The sequence below is a fragment of the Bos javanicus genome, chromosome 4, assembly GCF_032452875.1.
Source record: "Bos javanicus breed banteng chromosome 4, ARS-OSU_banteng_1.0, whole genome shotgun sequence".
Classification (NCBI taxonomy): domain Eukaryota; kingdom Metazoa; phylum Chordata; class Mammalia; order Artiodactyla; family Bovidae; genus Bos; species Bos javanicus.
Window position 1 is genome coordinate 8,133,184 of NC_083871.1, and position 24,032 is coordinate 8,157,215.

General features: G+C 47.2%; 1 protein-coding gene across 1 annotated transcript in view; it reads right to left on the bottom strand.

Annotated features, from left to right (window-relative positions):
- ABCA13 (ATP binding cassette subfamily A member 13) overlaps positions 1-24,032 on the bottom strand; it is a 351,070-nt gene that overhangs the window by 275,426 nt on the left and 51,612 nt on the right. Inside the window, exons 17-22 of the mRNA XM_061415367.1 lie at positions 23,838-23,920; positions 23,042-23,163; positions 12,118-12,312; positions 7,847-8,011; positions 6,780-6,957; positions 3,523-3,662 (exon numbers count right to left, since the gene is read on the bottom strand). Of these exons, the coding sequence (XP_061271351.1) occupies positions 3,523-3,662; positions 6,780-6,957; positions 7,847-8,011; positions 12,118-12,312; positions 23,042-23,163; positions 23,838-23,920 (883 nt within the window). The remainder of the gene's footprint in view (positions 1-3,522; positions 3,663-6,779; positions 6,958-7,846; positions 8,012-12,117; positions 12,313-23,041; positions 23,164-23,837; positions 23,921-24,032) is intronic.

Here is a 24,032-nt window from a genome sequence, read left to right on the forward strand (position 1 = left end):
TCACTGTGGAGTCTCCACCCGGCAGGTGGCTCCTTCCAGAAGCTCCCTCAGAAGCTTCTCCTCTTGATCTCACTGTGGAGTCTCCACCCGGCAGGTGGCTCCTTCCAGAAGCTCCCTCAGAGGCTTCTCCTCTTGATCTCACTGTGGAGTCCCCACCCGGCAGGCAGCTCCCCCCAGAGGCTCCCTAGAGGCTTCTCCTCTTGATCTCACTGTGGAGTCTTCACCCGGCATGTGGCTCCTTCCAGAAGCTCCCTCAGAGGCTTCTCCTCTTGATCTCACTGTGGAGTCTCCACCCGGCAGGCAGCTCCTTCCAGAAGCTCCCTCAGAGGCTTCTTCTCTTGATCTCACTGTGGAGTCCCTGCCTGGCAGGCAGCTCCCCCCAGAGGCTCCCTAGAGGCTTCTCCTCTTGATCTCACTGTGGAGTCTCCACCCAGCAGGCAGCTCCTTCCAGAAGCTCCCTCAAAGGCTTCTCCCTCTTGACCTCACTGTGGAGTACCCCCCTAGCAGGTGGCTCCTTCCAGAGGCTCCTTCAGAGGCTTCTCCTCTTGACCTCACTGTGGAGTACCCCCCTAGCAGGTAGCTCCTTCCAGAAGCTCCCTCAGAGGCTTCTCCTCTTGACCTCACTGTGGAGTCCCCACCTGGCAGGCGACTCCCCCATAGGCTCCCTCAGAGGCTTCTCCTCTTGATCTCCTGTGGAGTCCCCGACCCCGACAGGCGGCTCCCTGCAGAGGCTCCCTCAGAGGTTTCTCCTCTTGACCTCACTGTGGAGTCCCCACCCAGCAGGCAGCTGCCTCCAGAGCCTCCTGGTTACCCAGCTCCCGTGCACCTGGCCCCCCGCACACAGCACCTTTCCAGGCTCTCCTCCAACAGCAGGGGCTGCTGCTGGCCTGGCACCTCCTTGTGGACGACTCCCTGATGCAGATGATGCCCCCAGGCCTGGCTTGGTCCAACCTCACTGAGAGTCACCGAGTGTAGACCTTCTCCAGCCCCCAGTACGCAGATGCCCCTGAAACCATACCAGGAAGGCTCCTGGGCAACCTGGCCACCCAGCTGGCCAGAACCACACTCTCCCCAGGGAGGTCGGGACCCCAACCCTGGTTGGAGGCCACGTCCGGTCTTGTCCCTTCCTCGGACACCCTCCTAGCCCAGCAGAGAGGCTTCTTGCTTTAAAATTCTCTTCACATCACTGACCGGCCCACCACCCTAGCACCTTGATACAGTGGTAACGCTTCCTCTTAACTCTCCCTGCTGTTTCTCTTGGTTGAACCCTGACCCACAGACCAGGAAGGAAGCCTGTGGACACTGCTCTCAGAATGAATCGCTCATCACATTATTTCTGGGTTATTTCCTCAGATGTTTGTCTTCTCTTTCCCCATTGCAGGGTGAGCTCTTCAACAAGAGGATGGTCACACTAGCTGTTACAGTGCAGAATATAGCCCATATATACTATAACAATAATAAATTCATTTTTTGTTGAACTTTTTAAGTTGAATTTAAAATAAAGCTGTGACACAGAGCCATTTTCTGTGAAATTTCTAAAATACCCACAGTCCTTAAAAGCTTAATGCACTGAGATTATCTGAATAACACTGGCTTTGGCTCTAGGCCCCTCTGAAGCACAGGCCTGAAAGGATGAACGCCTGACGCCCGTGTAGATTAACGTCACTTCACTGTGAGAGCCCAGGCTTTCGGTAAATACCCCTCCAAATGGACATTCTCAAGATAAAAGCAGAAGTTATCAAGCACGTTCAGAATCAGCACAGTTCAGTTGCTCAGTCGTGTCCAACTCTTTGTGACCCCATAAACCGCAGCACACCAGGCCTCCCTGTCCATAATCAACTCTCGGAGTTTATCCAAACTCATGTCCATTGAGTCGGTGATGCCATCCAACCATATCATCCTCTATCATCCCCTTCTCCTCCTGCCTTCAATCTTTCCCAGCATCAGGGTCTTTTCAAATGAGTCAACTCTTCACATCAGGTGGCCAAAGTGTTGGAGTTTCAGCTTCAGCATCGGTCCTTCCAATGAACCCACAGGACTGATCTCCTTTAGGATGGACTGGTTGGATCTGCTTGCAGTCCAAGGGACGCTCAAGAGTCTTCTCCAACACTACAGTTCAAAAGCATCAGTTCTTCAGTGCTTAGCTTTCTTTGTAGTCCAACTCTCACCTCCATACATGACCACTGGAAAAACCATAGCCTTGACTAGACAGACCTTTGTTGACAATGTCTCTGCTTTTGAATATGCTGTCTAGGTTGGTCATAACTTTCCTTCCAAGGAATAAGCATCTTTTAATTTCATGGCTGCAATCACCACCTGCAGTGATTTTGGAGCCTAAAAACATAAAGTCAGCCACTGTTTCCCCATCAGAATAAACAGTGGCAAATATAGCCCCTGAGCTGAGTCACAGGTGGGAAAGAGACTCCACATGGCAGCCATAAGGGAAAGGAAACATGAACTTGTAAAACCTACTTGGACCCAAAATAACCCAACTGCTTGGATGACCACCACTAACTTTTCAGCTTTTAAGTTGTGAGTAGCATCTGAAGCCTGGAAGTTCAGCACTAATAGGACTGGTGATTCCTCCTCGGGTCTGACAGGCCCCATGGCTTCCTGAAGCCCCTCAAAAGTGTCTGCGGACTCATAAGCCACTATCAGAAAAAAAGATGAGACTGCAGGAAAACACAGCACCATCATCTCAGAAGAAAGCGTAAATATGACCAATGATAAATCCTGAATTGAATGGGGCTTCCCAGGTGGCGCTAGTGGTAAAGAACCCACCTGCCAATGCATGAGACATAAGAGACCCGGGTTCAATCCCTGAATCAGGAAGATCCCCTGCAGTAGCATGGCAACCCACTCCAGTATTCTTGCCTGGAGAATCCCATGGATGGAGGAGCCTGGCGGGCTACAGTCCATGGGATCACAAAGAGTCAGACACAACTGAAGCAATTTAGCACGCACGAGAAGGTAAGAAGCCTAAGAAAGGAAAAACGCAGAGCTGTGCAATGCCCAAACTCCTCCAGGGAAGCTCTCTACTTCTTCACCTGAGCTTGCCTGCCATCGGGCGGAGTGGGGCGGGGACCAAGGAATGAAAGTGAGGGCACCAAAGGCTCACCACCAACTTGGGAAACGACATGACCAGACCCAGACACAAACACAGGGTCTGACTCTCCCTTCATCACCAGGTGCCCACTTATTCTCCACATCCTCCTGGGATCACCTGACCGGCCTCCTTCTTTCTGTCTAATTGTTCCCCCTGCATTAGTTACTCTAAATAACACCTCCTCCCCCGAGATGTCCTGAGAGAATGATGCAGCACATCTAAGCTCAACAACAAAGGGCACAGGCAAAAAAAAAAAAAAAAGAACAAAACAAAACAAAAAGCAAAATGAATTGTCATCAACATAAGAAAACTGTGTGTAATCCGAGCTATACAACAATCATGATAAATATTTTAGCAGCCTGCTCCCCACTGCACTTCTGGTATGGTCTATAACACGCTCATTCAGTCATACTCACCTTCTGAATGACTTTATTAATCTCTGGAGTGTTTGGTGTATACAGTATTTTTCCATGTAATACAGGTTTTAGGAAGGACCACACCAATGCGCCATTTGGAGACTGCAGAATTTCCTGATAAAGCTTCAAGCAAAATGGTGCTGTCACCATTTAAAAAAAAAAAAAAAAGTGTTACTCATGATACAGGATAACAGGAGAATTCACTTATATAGCCATGACACCTCACTTTCAAATGAGTGGTTTATATACTTTTTTCATGATTCAGTTCTGAATTGGGGCAGTCAGGTCAGAAATAATTTTTTGGTCCCTGTCATTAGCAGTTCTTTTCTCAAAACTTTGTTCCCATCAATATTTTGAATGAAAAGGAAATATGATTTTCACATTTTTAAACTAAATCATCAGTAAAGCTACCAAATAATGACAAAGACTTGAAAATGAAAACAGTGATGTAAAAGGAATGCATCTGGTGTTTAATCTAGAAAATTTTCATCTCAACAGTCACAGTATCAAGATTAGAATTAGGTTTTTCTTATGAAATGCTACAGGCTTTTTCATAATCCTAAAGATTTAGCTTTATGAAATGCTACAGGCTTTCCTTTGCTGCATTTACGAAGAACTGTTGCTACTACTGACTACTGACTAACTATTGAGGTACTGACTACTTTTGTTACATTAAAGAGCCTGCGGCTGCTGCTGCTAAGTCCTTCAGTCGTGTCCGACTCTGTGCAACCCCATAGATGGCAGCCCACCAGCTCCCCCATCCCTGGGATTCTCCAGGCAAGAACACTGGAGTGGGTTGCCATTTCCTTTTCCAATGCATGAAAGTGAAAAGTGAAAGTGAAGTCACTCAGTCGTGTCCGACTCCTAGCGACCCCATGGACTGCAGCCTACCAGGCTCCTCTGTCCATGGGATTTTCCAGGCAAGAATACTGGAGTGGGGTGCCATTGCCTTCTCCATTAAAGAGCCTAGCTTTCACCAAATATCAATTCCTTGTGATGGCACTCATACCTGCTGTGGTGCTGGTTGGTTTCAATGGAAGGTTTACTTGACGAAACCAATAGGTACCTAATGAAGGTGGCACCTTTACCATGATAATATTAGTAATCAAATATTAAAGGTTTTAAGCTAGTGATAAATGCTTCAGTATAACCCATTCTTTTACTCCCAAAGAGAATATTTAAAATGAAAATATTATCTTAGCTTTGATACCATTATCTGTAATACCCAGTGTATGAAAATTACTGTTATGATAATTTTCACTATTAGTTTCATCTTTCTAAATTCCCCATTTGAAAATAAAAGCAAATTCCTTTTATTAAATAAACACAATAAAATTGAAAGAAATAATTTCACAAAATATAAATTAAGTACATGATTCCATAATGACTTTTATAGCATTAAGTATAGAGGTTATCCTTCTTACTGATATTTTAACAACTTATACTTAAAATTATAAGCTTAATATAGATGGTGGCAATTTTTAGCTTGGAAAACATATAAGAATATGAACATAAAGAGAAATCTGAAACCAAGAATCCTGACATCTGCCACTTGGGAGCTGTGTGAACTTGGGCAAGTCAGTTAACCTTCTCTGAGCTTCTATCATGTCAACTGAAAAATGAAGGTATTAATATTTCCTATGGTTAGTGGGATAATCATCTGAAATAAATGTATGAAAGAACCCAGAAAGACTGGTCCTCAGTGTTAGGTGAATGAATGACTGGGTGGATGGATAAATGGATGGCTGGATGGATACATGAGTGGATGGGTGGATGGATGGCTGAATGGACGGACTGATGGGTGGATGGATGACTGTATCAATGGATCAATGGAAGGATGAATGGATCCATAGTTGGAAAGATGGAAGGATAAATGGATGGATAAATGGTTGAATGACTGGATTTGATGAACAAATCAATAATCATCAAAAAACCCATATGCAAGAAAAAAGAGGAAATGAGGATTAGTATAGGAGACAACAAAAGTATCCACATTAGTAGCCTTAATGTGTATCTACAACAGCCACCCAATTACCCATCAGCTGATGAACACACCAACACCCTGTCTCTAGGCAGCTCTCAGGAACCTTGCAGCTCCTCCTCTACACAGTCCAACACTCTCCTTTCCCCTCGACCCATCAACACCTCCATCCATCCCAGGCACAAGTACAGAAAGAGGGGTCTTGGGTACAGCAGACAGAAGTCTAAGATGGCCTCAAGGCACACATGCTTTCTTGTGTGGACACACCCATGGTCAGGTTATCCGGAGTTGGTCAAAGGGTAGATTATCTTGGCTGAACCATCAGCCAAACCCTTTAAAAGAGTCCAGAAGCCCCCCAGAGATGCACTGCTGTCCTTAAAGATGCAGCCATCAGGGCTCCTACACCTGCAGGAAAGTGAGTTCTACCAACAACCACCTCCAACGAACACTCTCACTGCAGCCTTGTCAGTCCCGACAGAGGACCCAGCTAGTCAGTGCTCAGACTGTGGCCCCTACAGACTATGAGATGATGAGTGTGTGTGTCCTAAACCGCTGACTTGCTGGGAAGCATGGAAGAGTAATTCATACACTAGGACACACTAGAGCACGGTCCTCAGCAGTTAGCAGGCGTCACTCCTAATGCCTCTCATAATAACCTTAGGAGGCAGGTATGAAGTTTCCATGTTAAACACAAGATGAACATGATTGAGACGTGACGTGACTGGACCGAAGACACCCCACTTGTTGGTGGGACTGAACAGTCTAAACCTTTATCAGCACGCTTACCCTTAGTCTGTCTTTCTAATCAAAATGCATCCACTTCAAGTAGGGCCAGGAAATCACTTTTAACTCTGCTGTTATTTGCTACTGAGCTTGATCTAGAAGGCAAGTTTGTAGGAGGCCACATACAGCTCTCCAGGCTTTGTGAGACAGCCATCCTGCAGGAACCGAAACCCGGACCTCTCACTGTCTCTAGCTATCCCGGGATCCCAAAGGGCTGGGGCTTCAGGTGCACCAGAATTTAAGACCCAGTTCCATGGCATCACAGGCAACAGAATTAGCCTGTGCTCAAGGGTGCAGGGGTCTTACAAAGCCAACTGCCAGACCAGCATTTACTGACTTTACACTAAACGAAGGATACAGGTTGGACGGTGGAACAGGAAATTCTTGGCAAGTATGTTCCCAATTTCCACACAGACTGAGTATCTTGTACAAAGCAGGGCTAATTATCAAAATGCAAATTAATCTAAACACATATGGATTACTGTTTTCTTACTTGAATCTTCAGGAATGTTGAATTTCTCTTTGTCATCTCCTAAGAGTTCATGAACTCTAGGCAAGTTAAGAAAGGTGTCAGAGCTGCTAAAGAAAGATGCTTGGTCCTTGCAAACCATCTTCATCAAAGACTGGAAAGAACCAATGGCTGAACTTCTGGCCTGGTTACTCTGTGAAGTCTGAGAACAAAAGAAAAATAAGTCCCAGGCAAACAGTGGCTTAGAGTGATTCCCTCAAAGGCTCCTGAGCCTGCCGTCCCTCCTCCAAAGGAACACAGAAGACTGTCACCACGTCAAAAATACAGTATCTGAGCTTTAGTCTTTTCTGCCCTTGATTTTGCTAGTCTATATGCTTGAAGAGACAAATGTCATACACACACATAAATTATTACTCAATAAACATCACTAACTCAGACTAACCAATAGTATGAATATGTGTCTCTACAACCAAATTTCCCAGATGCCTGAGGATCATCAAAGCAGCCCTCAGCTGATGACCAACCCGAGTGCTGCCTCCAAGGCAGGTCCAAGGACACACCACCCGCCCCTCATCCTGCCCCTCCCACTCAACAGGCCCCCACACAGCCCCCTCCCCACCATTTCATTCCAGGCAGACAGAGTCCAAGCAAAACGAACCTCAGGATACTAACCTCACTGGACTTTGTGTTTGTATTTGCAATACGTAATCTGTAACCCAATTATTTGTGTGCAAATAAATGTATTGAGGTTTTTGAAAGCAATGTATTCTCTGAGAAGCTAAAAAAGCCCCTGGAATCTCATTTGTGTGGATGATCAATTCTGTGATTTCTTAGGTCACAGAAAACACACATGCGTGGATGGATGTGCCTCCCTGGAGTCTGCTTCCTCGGATTTTGAAGGACACCCCAGGCTTTGCTCTTCATCACGATGTCATAACACTGCTGCCTCCAGAACCATTAAGAGGTCTCCTCAGCCCCATGCTTGGTCATCAATGCACATTTCAGACTTTGAAAGAGAAAGAAAAACAAAGGAGCAAACACAAAGACACAGAGGGTCCACACCTTTCTCGGGGCCAAGACCAAACACCCACCTGCTGGAAGTCGGGTGCATCCAGCAAAGCAGTGATCTTAAATTCATGGAGGAATGCGGGAAGGCGCTCAAGGACGCGGCCAGCTCTGGGGAGCAGGTGGCTGAGCCTGGACACGATGTCCAGCAGGGCCCTCAGCAGGCTGCTGGCTTCAGCAGGAAGCAGAGTCTCAAAAGAAACACAACACGACGTAACCAACGCTGGACAGTGAAGGGAGTGAAGAGTGTTATTGGATTTTATCCTCTTGAGCCTGGGAGACACCTCTGTTGTGCCCTGTGAGGTCCTCTCTATCGGCTCCATTTCTGGAGCACGCTCTACCGCACCGGGATTGTCAGCACGTAAAGCACGGGCAGATGGGACCTGTTGTTAAAATTCAAACCACTTTCAAAATTCTTTCTAGTACTTTTCTGGCAGTTTAGTGGTTAAGACTCCATACTTCTACTGCACGTGGGAAGGATTTGATCCCTGGTGGGGGACCTAGGATCCCACCTGCGATGTGGCCATAAACAAACAAATGAATAAATAAAACAATCAGTTCGTGTGTGCTAAGTCACTTCAGGCGTGTCTTACTCTTTGTGACCCCATGGACTGTAGCCCACCAGGCTCCTCTGTCCATGGGACTCTCCAGGCACGAGTATTGGAGTGAGTTGCCATGCCCTCCTCCAGGGAATCTTTCCACCCCGGGGACGGAACCTGCATCTCTTACATCTCCTACATTGGCAGGCAGGTTCTTTACCACTAGTACCATCTGGGAAGCCCAAAATAGTTTGCATCTGTATCTAAAGGCTGAGTCTTAACCTTGAATACTTACATTTACAAAAAAAAATTGAATAATTAAGCATCCAATTTAAGAGGTTAGAAAATGAGCAACAAAATTACCCCTAAAGAGATCAAAAAAGGAAACATTTAATAATAATGATAGAAGCAGAAATTAATGAATTGGAAAACAACAGCAAAAATGATAGAACTAAAAAACATTTTTTTTAGTCTAAAAAAAATATTTCTGTCTTTGGGGTGCCCTGAGTGGAAATTTAAGAAGAGAGTCAAAATGAGATAGTTGTTACGTGTGAGACAGTTTCCATCTATCCACTGCCTCCCTGGGTCACAGCACACATCCTTTCCAGTCTTCCTAGGTCACAGCACACATCCTTTCCAGTCCTCCTAGGTCATAGCACACATCCTTTCCAGTCCTCCTAGGTCACAGCACACATCCTTTCCAGTCGTCCTTGGTCACAGCACACATCCTTTCCAGTCCTCCTAGGTCACAGCACACATCCATTCCAGTCCTCCCTGCCCCTGCAGGCTGTGTGCTGGGGCTGGTTTTGTGGGTGAAGAACCTGAGTTCAGAGAGATGCAAGGGTTCCCACAGCATCACAGCTGGATGATCAGGGCCAGGAATGCAACCTGGGTGCTTTAGAGACATCAGTGTCTCCTTATCCTGGGACCCACCTGTGCCGTCACCACTGAATGCTCTACACTTGACTTATGCATGGCATCCTCTTGTTTTGGGGATGTAAATTCCATGGAGGCAGGGATTTTTGCCTGTCGTGGTCACTGATGTGGCCACAGGGACTAGAACAGCCTTTGGCAATACTGGTTGCTTAGCACAGGGAACTCTACTCAATGTTTTGTAATAATCCATAAGGTTGTTTCCCCTTTCCTATAAGGGGAATGGAGCTTCCCAGGTGGCTCAGTGGTAAAGAATCTGCCTGCAGTGCTGGAGATGCAGAAGACTTGGGTTTGACCCCTGGGTTGGGAAGATCCCCTGGAGGAGGGCATGGCAACCCACTCTAGTATTCTTGCCTGGAGAATCCCATGGACAGAGGAGCCTGGTGGGCTACAGTCCACAGGGTCGCAAAGAGTCAGGCACAACTCAAATGACTGAACACACACATATAAGGGGAAAGAATCTGAAAAAATAGTCATGTATGTATAAGTGAATCACTGTGCTATATATCTGAAACTAACACAATACTATAAACCAACTATAATTTAAAAGGTTAAAAAATTTTTTAAAAGATTGTCATGGGATTTCCCTGGCAGTCCAGCGGTTAAGACTTTGCCTTCCAAGGCAGGGGGTGTGGGTTCAATCCCTGGTCAGACAGCTAAGATCTCACATGCCTTATGGCCATAAAACCAAAACAGAAACAATATTGCAACAAATTCAATAAAGATTTTTAAATGGTCCAGATCAAAAAAAAAAAGTTTTTTTGGAGACTGTGTTAGGAGAAAATGTCAACAAACAAACAAATAAATAAAAATTTCCAAAAAATACCAGTCTCTGGATGAATGGGTAAGTCAGCAAACTCTGCCTCTTCCCTCAGAGGTGGAGGCTGCACAGTAGGTGTCCTCCCTTTGCTCTCATCTGAATTTCCAGGTTTGCATACTCGGGCCTTGGCCCCTCACAATTCTGCACCTGCCACATGGCTGCTGGCTCTGCCCATGACCTGCGGGACAGAAGCCCCGCTCTGTCCCTCACACACTCAACAAAGCGACTGTCCTCAGTTAAGGCAGCAGAGACACCTTGGACAGGAGCAAAGGGAGCGCTGGCTCTTGTCACATTTCCACCGCCTTTCTAACTGCAGCTGCATCTGAGAAGTTGCCCTCAGGGACACTGGCTGTTGCGTGGCTAGATTTGGGACCCAGCAGCTAAGGCCAGAGGAACACACTGGACATTAACCACAAATGGTGTCTTGTGAAATGCACCTTAGCTTCGCTGTCAGTCGAGAGGCCCGGGGCGTAGGCTGAGCCTGCTGATGCCTGGGCTTGGTGTGGCTCCCATGTGCGTCCATAGGGCTCTAACACCAGAGCATCACCATGGACCAACAGGCTTCCCTGGAGCCGGGAAACTAGAAGGAGCTGGTGCTACTAACGGTGGTGTCCATTTCATGGTGTCTGGGAGAGCGACTCCAACCCAGTATTCCATCCCTATGGCCCTTGTCAAAGTAACTATCTGGGCCCGAGAAGCACCAGTTTCAAATCGGTCGCTTCTGTGTGCCTAAGAGAGCTGGCCTTTGCCGGGCAGCATGTTTCCCAAAGTGCACGTGGCACAGAGAAGAGACCTGCTGAGCACAGGACCCACCCGCCTGCACGTGAGCTGGAGGTCCGGACACTCCTCGGTGGGGGCGGCCTCACCAGTCATGGAGACTCAGGACATGCTCATTCTCCTGCTTGTGAGCTTGAAACGAAAATTCTGAAATGTTCAGAATTAATTCTCATCCTGAGAGTTATTCTTTGTTCCGTGTGTGTGTGTATGATACAACATCCACCCACTGGATTCTTGGAGTTACTGAAAAGAGGGAGACCACGGAGGAAACAGGACTGGACTGGCAAATCTGCCTTTTCCTGAGCCCGAAACTGTCCTTTGGGATGTGGAGCGAGCCATCGTGCTAATTCCGATCGGCCCAGATGTCGGCTGATCTCCCTGGGGAGAAACTTGGAGCAAGACCAGCCCCTAGAGGTCAAGGGTGAAGGGTCTGGAGACATAAGCAGAGTGGAGGCCGGAAGATGAGGAAGTTGTAGACGAGGCAGGACCAAGAGCGCAAGATCGAGGCCATGAGCCATGTGCGTGCAATCCCTCGGGCATAACTCCTGTGTGCAGCAGGGACTGGGCTCCCCAGGCAGCTGTCCCCACGGTCACCTTCAGCTCCTTCTCACTCACACTATAACCGTCGGTTCCTCCCATCTCCCTCCCCTCACCTGCTGGGCATGGGCATGTGGTGGCGGTGGGGGAGGTAACAAGCTGGTTCACACAGGAAGGGGCTGCCCGATGCCCCTACCATCTGCACACCTTCTCCTGGACAGGCCACAGCAGAGGTGGGCACGTCCCCTCATGGGACACAGTCCGTGTGCCCCAGGATGTAACGGGGGGCAGAGGAGGTCATGGCCAAGGTAGGGAAGTGGCTCTGACTCAGAGGGGCCACTGGGGGTGATGGGCAGCAGAACCCAGCCTCCCAGAGAAAGTCAGACCAGTGCTCCTCAAAGAGGAGGGAGCAGGTGCTAAGCTCGGGTGGTGACTCTGTTCACTGGTCTTCCCCAGTGAGCACGCTGACTGCACCAATGCTGCGCCAAATGTCCTGATGGGTCTAACTGCAAGGGCCCTAGAAAATCTCCTGAGCAACCCTTGACTCCAAGCCCCCCGACCCAGAGGTGGTGCCCAGGAGGCTCGGGGACAGGCCAAGGCTGTGAACTCTGCACCTGCCTTGCTGGCCCTGAGGCATCCACACCGGCCCCTCATGCTGCCCAAGCCAGGCCAGCACCCGCCTTCCCCTTACCTTGTAAATGAAGTTCCGCAGGTCCAGGTTTCGAGCCAACACCACGATCATGGAAAACACCTGGGCCCTGGGCAGGCCACACAGCTCCCTCGCTGCAGACTCGGACTTTCCATCTTCAGGGAACTGGAGCAGGAGCTGAAGAATGTCCCTGTTGCAACTTCCAGACAAAGCCACTGTCAGGGCACTGGGCAGCACCTGTGTCAAAGCACGAGGGTTGGACATGACTATGCCTGAGATGTGGAGTCCCCGGACTCAGAACGCCCCAGTGATGAGACCTTGGAAAGCCCATTCTCCCAAGATGCTGAGGCTTTACCTGCATTTTCATGGATTCCCCAAACCCTGTGTTATTTCAAACATTTTGAAGGGAAAGGTTTCCAAAATGTACACATAATCCCCTGAATCTGTAGGCAACAGAGTGATGACTTGGGACCTTCAGGCCCCCAGCTGCCTCCCACCCTCCACCCAAGGTGCTCTCAGAAGTCATGTCTGTGTCTCTCCCTCTGACAGTGAGTCTTAGCCTTTGCTCTCAGGTTATCAGTTTTTTTTTTATTTTTCACTGTTATCAGCGTGAACCATTTTTTCTCCTCCATCTCCAACTGGAAACCAGATTTCCAAGGCAGTTATCATTTTTGAAAAGAAAAAGCAAACAGTGTGAAAAGCAGGGCCCAAGGACAGCTGTGCTGCTCTTGGGCACACCGCTGTTCCCTCTGTGAGAAGGCCGGGGCTGCGTCTCTGCCTGGGAATGAATTCCGGTTAATGGTCTTCTGGTTAATGTGACAAATTATAAAGCAGAATTTAAAACAAGCAGCAGACTTCCTGTTGTGTTCATACTCTGATGGCTGCGATTACTGCAAAACATTCCAGCCAAGAGGGACCCTCTGTGAACAAGAGCTACTGTTCCCTTATTAGGAGCCTTGTAAACATGGAGAACTCATCAGATGCTTTCATGTAATGCCATAAAAAGCCCCCAGCATCATTAAGAGATAGAACGATGGACTAATGGGGGTTCTCTAGAGAACAGAAACTATAGGATGCGCATCTTCTGGGAGACTTTTTTAAGGAATTGGCTCACTCAGTTGTCGGGGCTTGGCAAGACCATGCTCTGCACGGTCGGCTGGCATCAGGGAAGCCCAGGGACAAGCCAACATGGCAGACTAGCCCCAGGAGCCACCTGGAGGCAGAATCCCCCTTCCCCGGGAAGCCTCTGTCTTTTTACTTAGTTCTTCAACCTATTGGATGAGGCCCACCCATAGTACAAAGAGTAATCTGCTCAAGACTGGACTGCAAGGAGATCAAACCAGTCAGTCCTTAAGGAAATCAATCTTGAATACTCATTGGAAAGACTGATGCTGAAGCTGAAGCTCCAACATGATGGCCTCGTGATGCAAAGAGCTGACTCACTGGAAATGACCCTGATACTGGGAAAGATTGAGGGCAGGAGGAGAAGGGGGCAACAGAGGATGAGATGGTTGGATGGTGTCATTGATTCAATGGACATGAGTTTGAGCAAGCTCGGAGAGATGGTGAGGGACAGGGAAGCCTGGCGTGCTGCAGCCCATGAGGTTGCAAAGAGTCAGAGAGAACTGAGCAATAGAACAACAACCACCATCTGCACAAAGTCTACGATTTCAATGTTAATCTCATCTAAAAAATAACTTCGCAGGGACACTTAGATTGCTATCTGGCCAAATATCTGGGTACTGTGGCCTAGCCCTATATACGTATAAAACTAACCATCACAAACGGAGAGAGAATTTAATATGCTGATGGACATTTTGAATCTTTGAGAAAGATGTTGTTTTCATACCTAATTAGCCAAAAGCTCTTTTTCCATAGGGGACTTACGAGGCACAGGTGTACCTTGGGAAAGATATCCTTGTTCCACTGTTCCATCACGGTCTCTAAGGGAAGGTGCATGCCTCTGGTTGAAAGACGGTTTCAAAGAGGGGTTGGGGGGGTAATGTACATCCACCCTTCACTTTGATTAGGGAAGCCCCTCTTTGGCCAGTTCTGTAAAACAGACTTCCATGGACGTTCTCCTTGAGTCGGGATCACTGCCCCGGTCTCATGTGGGCACCAACCAGAACCAGCTGGTGAGGGTCCCTCTGCACCATTTCAGCATCAAGCGTGGTCCCCAAGAAAGATCATATTCCATGCATCATTTAGAATTTAGCCCTAAAGACAACATTTGTCTTAAAACTTGTATACATGTCTCTCAACCAACGGGGAGGGCCCAGGGGCTGCCTTCATGCAGAAACCTCACGGCCACACCACATACAGAACAGCGCCTTGCACGCTGTCTGCTTCCATGCCTGCTCTGTGCCTCCCTACTTCGTTCTTTATCTTTGTTTTTAATTTTACTGTGACCACTTTCCATGCATAAAAGGCACCTGAAACAGGCAGGGAGTAGGAAAAACAGAGAAAATACTCAGTTTTGTTGGACTCAAAATATCATGGGTGAATCCATTTTAGAGTCAGTCATCTTTCAGCTCAGACTGGTCCAGGCAGTTTAATTAAACATGTGGATGCCAAGTTGCCAGCACCTTTCCTACGTGTCCACATTTGCTTGGAAAACTTCAAGGAGCCAGGGGTCCAGGGCAGACAGCTCCCCACCACTGTGATCCAAGCACACACACACACACACACTCGATGAGACATTCATTTGCGTTCACAGACTCCCTATAAAAGTGGAAGTGATCGCCAGGAGAGATATTTGCATTTTCAGCAGGAGCTTGTTTCCTGGGATCTGCCAAAATGCTAACTGTGCTCAGAGCAGCAGTTCAGAGGTGGGTTTGCACAGCTGGTAATTTCAGACTCAGAGGCACACAGAAACACTGGGAGGAATCACTGTTCTCAGCCTAATTGTGACTAGAAGAAAAGCACCGACAGTGACGGGGAAGGATGGGGAACATCACACGAGGTGACTGGACCACCTCCGGTTTTTTCAAAGCAAAGAAGTGGGACTGGATACTAGGCACCAGTTTCTACAGGACAGAGAGGAGCTGGGGCCCGGCTCTGCCCGCACAGTGAAGAGGCCTGGATGGGTGCAATGAGAGGGCAGTAGGTGGCTCCTAGACCATCTGGAAGAGCTGCAGCCACACGCAGTGGGAAGACCATGGGGAGGACTCAGGAAGGGTCCAGAATAAGGCAGCTCCAACTCCTCCTGTGGGACCTCCCAGAGGTCAACACTGTTAGCCTGAGTTTATTCATCTGAGCAAAAGAGACGATAACAAGACCCAAAAGTGCTCCAAGGGGAGAACCAAACGAGATCATTATAAATGACACACAGCCCAGTGACATCCATTATAGCTGACAGGAGGCTAACAGCAAAAACAGAGCTTGACTTACTGGAATGTGAGGAAAGATGTGTAAGAATTAGATGGGTTTACTGATTGAAAAGTATTGAATTTAAGAACGAGAGTTAAATTAGTGAATTCCTTCTTTGCTTCCATACTCCTATAAAAAGTCTATGGGCCAGCATCAAGCCCCCCATCCTGTCCTGAAGTGGCAGTAAGGGGGAGGGCCTGCCCCCAAGACAGTCACCCACCAGCTGCAGGCCTGGTGGGAAACTCCACTCCCCCCCAAGACCCCAACCCCGGCCCATCCCCAGGGCCCCCTTCTCCCAGGGCTTCAGACAGTATAACAGTCTATCACCAAGAGTGTTTTAGAAGTCAAGAAGAAAGGTAAAACCACCTTAGCTTTATCTTTTAAACTTTAGAAATGACTGTCAGATAATGTCAGCCCTGGTGTGAATTCTGACCCTGGGTTAGCCACGAGCCCTTTAAGAATATGGCAATTGCTAAAATCATGCCAGATCAATTCAAAGTCATTTTCTTTCAAAGGCAGAGTTATTAGATTAGTATGTTACCAGGGCACTAATGGTAAAGAACTCTCCCGCCCAATGCAGGAGACATAGGAGATGCAGGTTTTATCTCTGGGTCAAGAAGATGCCCTGGAGGAGCACATGGCAACCCACTCCAGTATTCTTGCCTGGAGAATTCCATGGACAGAGGAGCCTGGTGGGCTACAGTCCACGGGGTTGCAAAGAGTAGGTCATGACTGAAGTGGCTTAGCACACACACAAGCTACCAGTTGTGCTACAGCTGGTCTAAGAGCCCAAACTGTTAAACAGGTGCGAGTTGGCAACTGCTCAGGTCACAAGCCTCTTTCTACATTGATAACACGAATGAGATACAGATGGTGTGATTTTCTCCTTTGTGACTAGCCAAGATGAGAGACAAATGACACTCTGCAAAGTGGATCAGGACTGAAAACACCTTGATGGTTAGAATAATTGGCCAGAATCGGTAAGAAATACTTTCTGCAGAAATTAATGCAATCAATCTTAAGACTTAGGCTTAAAAATATTTACCTAAGTGTGAGTAATGAAACAGAGGCCCCATTAGAGGGGCCATTCAACATTTTTGTTTCTTTACTGACAGTGGGGGTCTGAAGCTCCCCAAGTTAAAAGGGCCTTATGTAAGCTCCAATCTGAAGCCACAGGGGTGGGGTTACCTGCAGGCAAGGCTAGCACCAGCTCCCTCAGGTAAAATGCTGCATGGTTGGCGGTGCCTTTTTTCTTTAATGTATTTATTACTGATGCATTTGAATGCACAGGGTCTTAGTTGTGGCACTCAAGATCTTAGATCTTCACTGTGGCATGCGGGATCTTCACTTGTAGCACCTGGGATCTAGTTCCCTGACCAGGGATGAAACTCAGGCCTCCTACATTGGGAGCTCGGAGTCTCAGCCACTGGACTACCAGGGAAGTCCCTTAAAGGGCACACCTGGCCACAGTCCTCTGCGTGGGCCAGAAACTCTTAACTCCACTCACAAAGTAATTCTTTCTTTCTCTCTCAGGGAAGAGAAAAGCCAGAATGAGCCAGTTGTTTACCGGGGTCCACTCTGAAACGAGTTACACCAAGAACTATCCATTGCAGCTTTCCAGAAGACAAGCCTCATGTGCTGTAACAAATGGGACGTGTGGAGCTGGCTGAATCCGGACCAGGCATCTCTCAGCTAACAGAGCACCAGTCGCTCCTGATGCTCAGTGACGGCCTCCTCGAGTGAGAGAGAGAAACTGTGCCAGGCCTACCAAATGCACACATTTCTGCCCGAGGGACATAAATAAGACAAGGTTTCAGAGTACCTCTTCCCTTTAGAAGCCTCCCAGGAGAGATTGGAGCCGGGGCAGCCCTTCCCTTCCTCCCTCCATAAGTACCTGGGTGCTGGGGGGAGGGAAGGGACAAAGCTGCTGAGGATGCTAGAACCCAGGCTTCCCCAGCTGAGAGCATCCAGGGAGAAGAAGCGCCTCTGGTTGCTCTCTCAGTCTATTTGGTCCTGAACTCTTAGACCTCGCTGTGACATTTAAAAGAATAAAAATGTGGCCTGGAACACACAGGGAGGAAGTCACTGCTGACCTGAGCCAAGAACACCGCATCCCAGCATAGGAAGCTTGGTTGGCCTCGGGCGCGGGGAGGGGATTCAGTCCCAGGACATGGACTCCAGGACCCAGGAGTCTATGTTTCAGGTTTAACCTGGAGATACAGGCGTTCACGGACAGAGCGTGGGGACAGAGGGGCTTCCCGGATGCCCGTGTCCCCACCGGTCGGCTGGCTCCGTCCCTTTCTGCCTCCTTGGGAGCCCTGACCCGAGTCAGCCAACCTGTGGCTCTCCCGTGACTTCTCACAGTGGGGGTTTCTCCCCATTTCCGTCTGAGCCCTCAGCCCCATCCTCGGGGCAGCTCCTTACGCCCAGGGGCTCCCTCACTGCATGGCTCACACTGAAACGCCACCTCACACATGCTTCTGGAACTCTGCTGCACAAACACATCTATTTATCTTGCAAGCCAGCCCATCAGACACCTGCTGCCTTTGGGGAACTGCGGACTCCATGTTCTGGAAGCTCTGAGACCTCTGAGGTAGGTGACAAACTCAACACTGGCTGAGGGTAAGGCGAAGCGAAGCTAAGCGAAGCCGCTCAGACTCTTTGAGACCCCGTGGACTGTAGCCTACCAGGTTCCTCAATCCACGGAATTCTCCAGGCAAGAATACTGGAGTGGGTTGCCATTTCCTTCTCCAGGGGATCTTCCCAACCAGGGAAAGGCAGAGAAGTTCAAAGAGAGAAATGCCGAAGTTACTACTGATAATATGTATTAAGAGATGCTGCCATCAACCTAACAATCTAGAAGAATCTAGGGCTCAAGTGTCACTTAACCAAACATGAATTTATTATCTCAGATTTATAGGCACACAAGAGTTCATGTATCCACTTAGGTAGCACAGCAAATATTACTAACTTACATTACTAATTTGAATCCCAAGAATGCAAGCTTTTTAAACGCCCCTGCCGATAGCCTCACCATCCAGCCACTCGGGTGACCATCCGCAGTGACCCACATGGTCAGAAGGACACACACAAGAAAGCACCGCACAGCCACCTCAACCGTAAAGGCGCCTCAGACCTCAAGCCCTTGCAGGGCCCAGCCCTCCCGCAGCAGAGCGTCAGCGACACCTGGCGGCCACTTGCTAATCAGGCAGCAACCTCTGCGGTGTTAAGTCGCTTCAGTTGCTACAGACTATAGCCCGCCAGGCTCCTCTGCCCATGAAATTCTCCAGGCAAGAATACGGGAGTGGGTTGCCCATTTCCTTCTGCAGGGGTTCTTCCTGACCCACGGGTCAAACCTGGGTCTCCCACACTGCAGTCAAATTCTTTACCAACAGGGAAGTAAACCCCCATGCGAGAGCCAAAAGGTGATCTCAGCAAAGCACTTGCGGAGGATCCAGATGAAGTTCACCTGCTCTGCCCTGCATGGGCAAACCCAGCCTATGTCCCCATCTCCTTACTCTTGGGCCCTCAGTGCTCCTCACCCACCAGGCGGTGGCCTGCCCGCTGCTGTCACACTGCTCCAACATGCTGTCAGCTTGCAGACCATTCCCTACTGAAAGGAAATCAGTTTGGGAATCAGGAACGAACATCACCACCAATTTTACCCTTTCTAACTCTGGTCAAGTCCAGACAACAATTGTAGAGAACAACAGTGCATAGGTACCTGGAATGTTAGTGAGAGAGTCAATTCCCAGGCAGATTGATAAGAAGTTCAGGGTCCCCAAGGAGGAGAAAGGGGTCTGGGGCTCTCAAAGTGGAGATTGGGGGTCTGGAACTCTCAAGGAGGAGAAAGGAAAAACTTTTTTCCTCTGCATTCCGTAGTCTCAGTCAATTACAAAACTCAGTTTAAATTCTGTACTAGGGATTATATAACAACAATGTATCCGGCTGGAGGACAGTTTCTCCTTCCTGAAAACCTTCTGACTAATCCTGATATCTTAGAATGTATATTATGGCAGTAGGTCTGGAGGATCTTTCTATTGTTAAATTCTAATCTTGTTATCCTAAACTGTAAATTGTGAGAGTAGGTCTCATAAAATTTTCACAAACTTGAGACATTTTTTTTATTCACTATAATAACTAATTAAAAGGTATAAGGTATATAACTCCATTGCTAACACTAGCAAGGGGGTACTCTTTGTGACCCCTTCTGATGTCTATGTCAGAAGCTTTCTCTATCCCTTTTACACTTTAATAAAACTCTATTGCCCAAAAGCTCAGAGCAATCAAGCCTCGACTCTGGCCCCAGATTGAGTTCTTCTCTTCCGGAGGCCAAGAATCCCTACGTCTTTTCATGGGTCAGCAACAACCATTCATTAGGTCCATGAATCAAGGTAAATTGGAACTGGTCAAACAGGAGATGGCAAGAGTGAATATCGACATTTTAGGAACATCAGTGAACTAAAATGGACTGGAAATGGTGAATTTAACTCAGATGACCATTATATCTACTACTGTGGGCAAGAATCCCTTAGAAGAAATGGAGTAGCCATCACAGTCAACAAAAGAGTCCGAAATGCAGTACTTGGATGCAATCTCAAAAATGACAGAATGATCTCTGTTCGTTTCCAAGGCAAACCATTCAATATCACGGTAATCCAAGCCTATGCCCCAACCAGTAATGCTGAAGAAGCTGAAGTGGAACAGTTCAATGAAGACCTACAGGACCTTCTAGAACTAACACCCAAAAAGGATGTCCTTTTCATCATAGGGGACGAGAATGCAAAATTTGTAGGAAGTCAAGAGATACCTGGAGTAACAGTCAAATTTGGCCTTGGAGTACAAAATGAAGCTGGGCAAAGGCTAACAGAGTTTTGCCAAGAGAATGCACCGGTCATAGAAACACTCCCTTCGAACAACACAAGACACAAGTCTAACATGGACATCACCAGATGGTCAACACCGAAGTCAGACTGATTATATTCTCTACAGCCAAAGGTGGAGAAGCTCTATACAGTCAGCAAAAACAAGACCGGGAGCTGACTGTGGCTCAGACCATGAACTCCTTATTACCAAATTGAGACTAAAATTGAAGAAAGTAGGGAAAACCACTAGAGCATTCAGGTATGACCTAAATCAAATCCCTTACGATTACACAGTGGAAGTGAGAAATAGATTCAAGGGATTATATCTGATAGACAGTGTGCCTGAAGAAATATGGATGAAGGTTCGTGACATTGTACAGGAGACAGTGATCAAGATCATCCCCAAGAAAAAGAAATGCAAAAAGGCAAAATGGTTATCTGAGGAGGCCTTACAAATAGCTGAGAAAAGAAGAGAAGCTAAAGGCAAAGGAGAAAAGGAAAGATATACCCATCTGAACGCAGAGTTCCAAAGAATAACAAGGAGAAATAAGAAAGTCTTCCTCAGTGATCAATACAAAGAAATAGAGGAAAACAATAGAATGGGGAAGACTAGCGATCTTGTCAAGAAAATTAGAGATACCAAGGGAACGTTTCATGCAAAGATGGGCACAATAAAGGACAGAAATGGTATGGACCTAACAGAAGCAGAAGATATTAAGAAGAGGTGGCAAGAATACACAGAAGAACTGTACAAAAAAGATGTTCATGACCCAGATAATCACAACAGCGTGATCACTCACCTAAACCCAGACATCCTGGAATGCGAAGTCAAGTGGGCCTTAGGAAGCATTACTACAAACAAAGTGAGTGGAGGTGATGGAATTCAGTTGACCTATTTCAAATCCTAAAAGATGATGCTGTGAAAGTGCTGCACTCAATATGCCAGCACATTTGGAAAACTCAGCGGTGGATGCAAGACTGGTAAATGTCAGTCTTTATTCCAATCCCAAAGAAAGGCAATGCCAAAGAATGCTCAAACTACTGCACAATTGCACTCATCTCATACGCAAGCAAAGTAATGCTCAAAATTCTCCAAGTCAGGCTTCAACAGTATGTGAACCGTGAACTTCCAGATGTTCAAGCTGGATTTATAAAAGGCAGAGGAACCAGGGATCAAATTGCCAACATCCGTTGGGTCATCAAAAAAGCAAGAGAGTTCCAGAAAAATATCTACTTCTGCTTTATTGACTATGCCAAAGCCTTTGACTATGTGAATCACAACAAACTGTGGAAAATTTTTAAAGAGATGGGAATACCAGACAACCTGACCTGCCTCCTGAGGAATCTATATGCAGGACAAGAAGCATCAGTTAGAACCGGATGTGGAACAACAAACTGGTTCCAAATTGGGAAAGGAGTACATCAAGGCTATATATTGTCACCCTGCTTATTTAACTTATATGCAGAGTACATCATGAGAAACGCTGGGCTGGATGAAGCACAACCTGGAATCCAGACTGCCAGCAGAAATATCAATAACCTCAGATATGCAGATGACACCACCTTTATGGCAGAAACCGAAGAACTAAAAAGCCTCTTGATTAAAGTGAAAAAGGAGAGTGAAGAAGTTGACTTGAAACTCAACACTTAGAAAACCAAGATCATGGCATCTGGTCCCATCATTTCATGGCAAACAAATGGGGAAACAATGGAAACAGTGACAGACTTTATTTTGGGGGGCTCCAAAATCAGTGCAGATGGTGACTGCAGCCATGAAATTAAAAGACGCTTGCACCTTGGAAGAAAAGCTATGACCACCGTAGATAGCATATTAAAAAGCAGAGATGTTACTTTGCGAACAAAGGTCCATCTAGTCAAAGCTATGGCTTTTCCAGTGGTCATGTATAGATGTGACAGTTGGACCCTAAAGAAATCTGAGTGCCAAAGAATTGATGCTTTTGAACTGTGGTGTTGGAGAAGACTCTTGAGAGTCCCTTGGATTGCAAGGAGATCCAACCAGTCCATTCTAAAGGAGATCAGTCCTGAATATTCATTGGAAGGACTGATGTTGAAGCTGAAACTCCAATCCTTTGGCCAATACCTTATGTGAAGAATAGACTCATCAGAAAAGACCCTGATGCTGGGAAAGACTGAAGGCAGGAGAAGGGGACAACAGAGGATAGTTGGATGGCATCACTAACTTGATGGACATGAGTTTGAGCAAGATATAGGAGTTGGTGATGGGACAGGGAAGTCTGGCATGCTGCTGTTGCAAAGAGTAGGACACAACTGAGTGACTGAACTGAACTGAACTCTGGTAAAGACACTATTATGAAACTGAAGACTCCAAGGTCTTGGCAGCAGATCATGATGCCCCTGGGTTGCCAGCGTGTTCTGTGATCTCCTTTCTGGCTCCATTTACATGGTTCAGGGGCTTCTCTGCTGGCTTAGACGGTAAAGAATTTGCCTGCAATGCGGGAGACTCAGGTTGGATCCCTGGGTCAGGAAGATCCCCTGGAGAAGGAAACAGCTACCTACTCCAGTATTCTTTGCTAAATTTCATGAACAGAGGAGGCTGATGGGCTACGGTCCAGGGGGTTGCAAAGACTCAGACACACCTGAGCAATTAACAAATACACACACACAGTTCACAGGGGATCCCCAGCCGTGGGGTAGGGGTAGGACCACAGGAGGTCAGCAGCCCCAGCCATGAACAGAAGTGGCAACCCCACCTTTGAGTGGGAGATGTTTGCTTCTAAAATACTGTTGATGGTTCCATCTGAGATGTGCAGAGAAGATCGCAGCTCTTCAGTTAACTTGCTGATATTCTGCATCAAATCTTTTACTTTTACATCTGAAAGACAATCAGAAGGAAGGAAATCTTATAATAAATATTCGGGCTACTCCTGACTGAAGTAGTGAAGATAAGATCTGACATGAAAACCTGGCAAGGACTGTTCTTCCACTCCATCCAGCCCATAACAAGCACCAAATAAAGTCAAACCTTACTCTTCCATGGGGGTGCTGCGATCATTTGTATCAGAAGTAAAACAAAACCCCAGATGATGTGGCAATTCTGCTCAGTTGCTTCCTCTAAGACCCATGCATTTTAAATTTTACTCTAGAAAGAAGTGTCCCCACCAAGGGAACAGTGACCAAGGAAACTCACTTCTCCCCACATATCTATTCATCTCACTTTTCCGAACAAGAGATTTGCCAGAATTCTTCAGACCTGACACGGTGATGCAAGGGGGCTTCGGGATCTATAAGACTGGGAGACAGGGAGACAGGGCCAGGGAGACTCCTGGACCACAGAAGCGTCTCTCATCCTTTCTTCGTTTTGGTACCCAGGATTCTAGGACTTTCTTCTCAGCCCCAAATACATCAGAGCATCCAGGCTCTAAATTGCTATTTACCACATATAGATAGCATAACTCACCCTTTACATGTTTTATTTTAATGATATATTTGTGTGAGAAACTAAATTTAATTTTTAATCAAGCACACTTGGAGGAGCTACATACTCACCCTCAGCTACTGTGAAATTGCTAAGAAAAGTCATTATGGGATTCCCAGACAACAATAAAGTCTTCTCCAGGCTTTGGGCCAACCTAAAATGGCAGAAAATTAAAGCTAATTTAGGCAAGATAAAGCCCCAGGAACAATGTTCATTGAATACACTGCCTCAGTTCCCAGGAAATGAGCTAGATAACAAGATTGCGT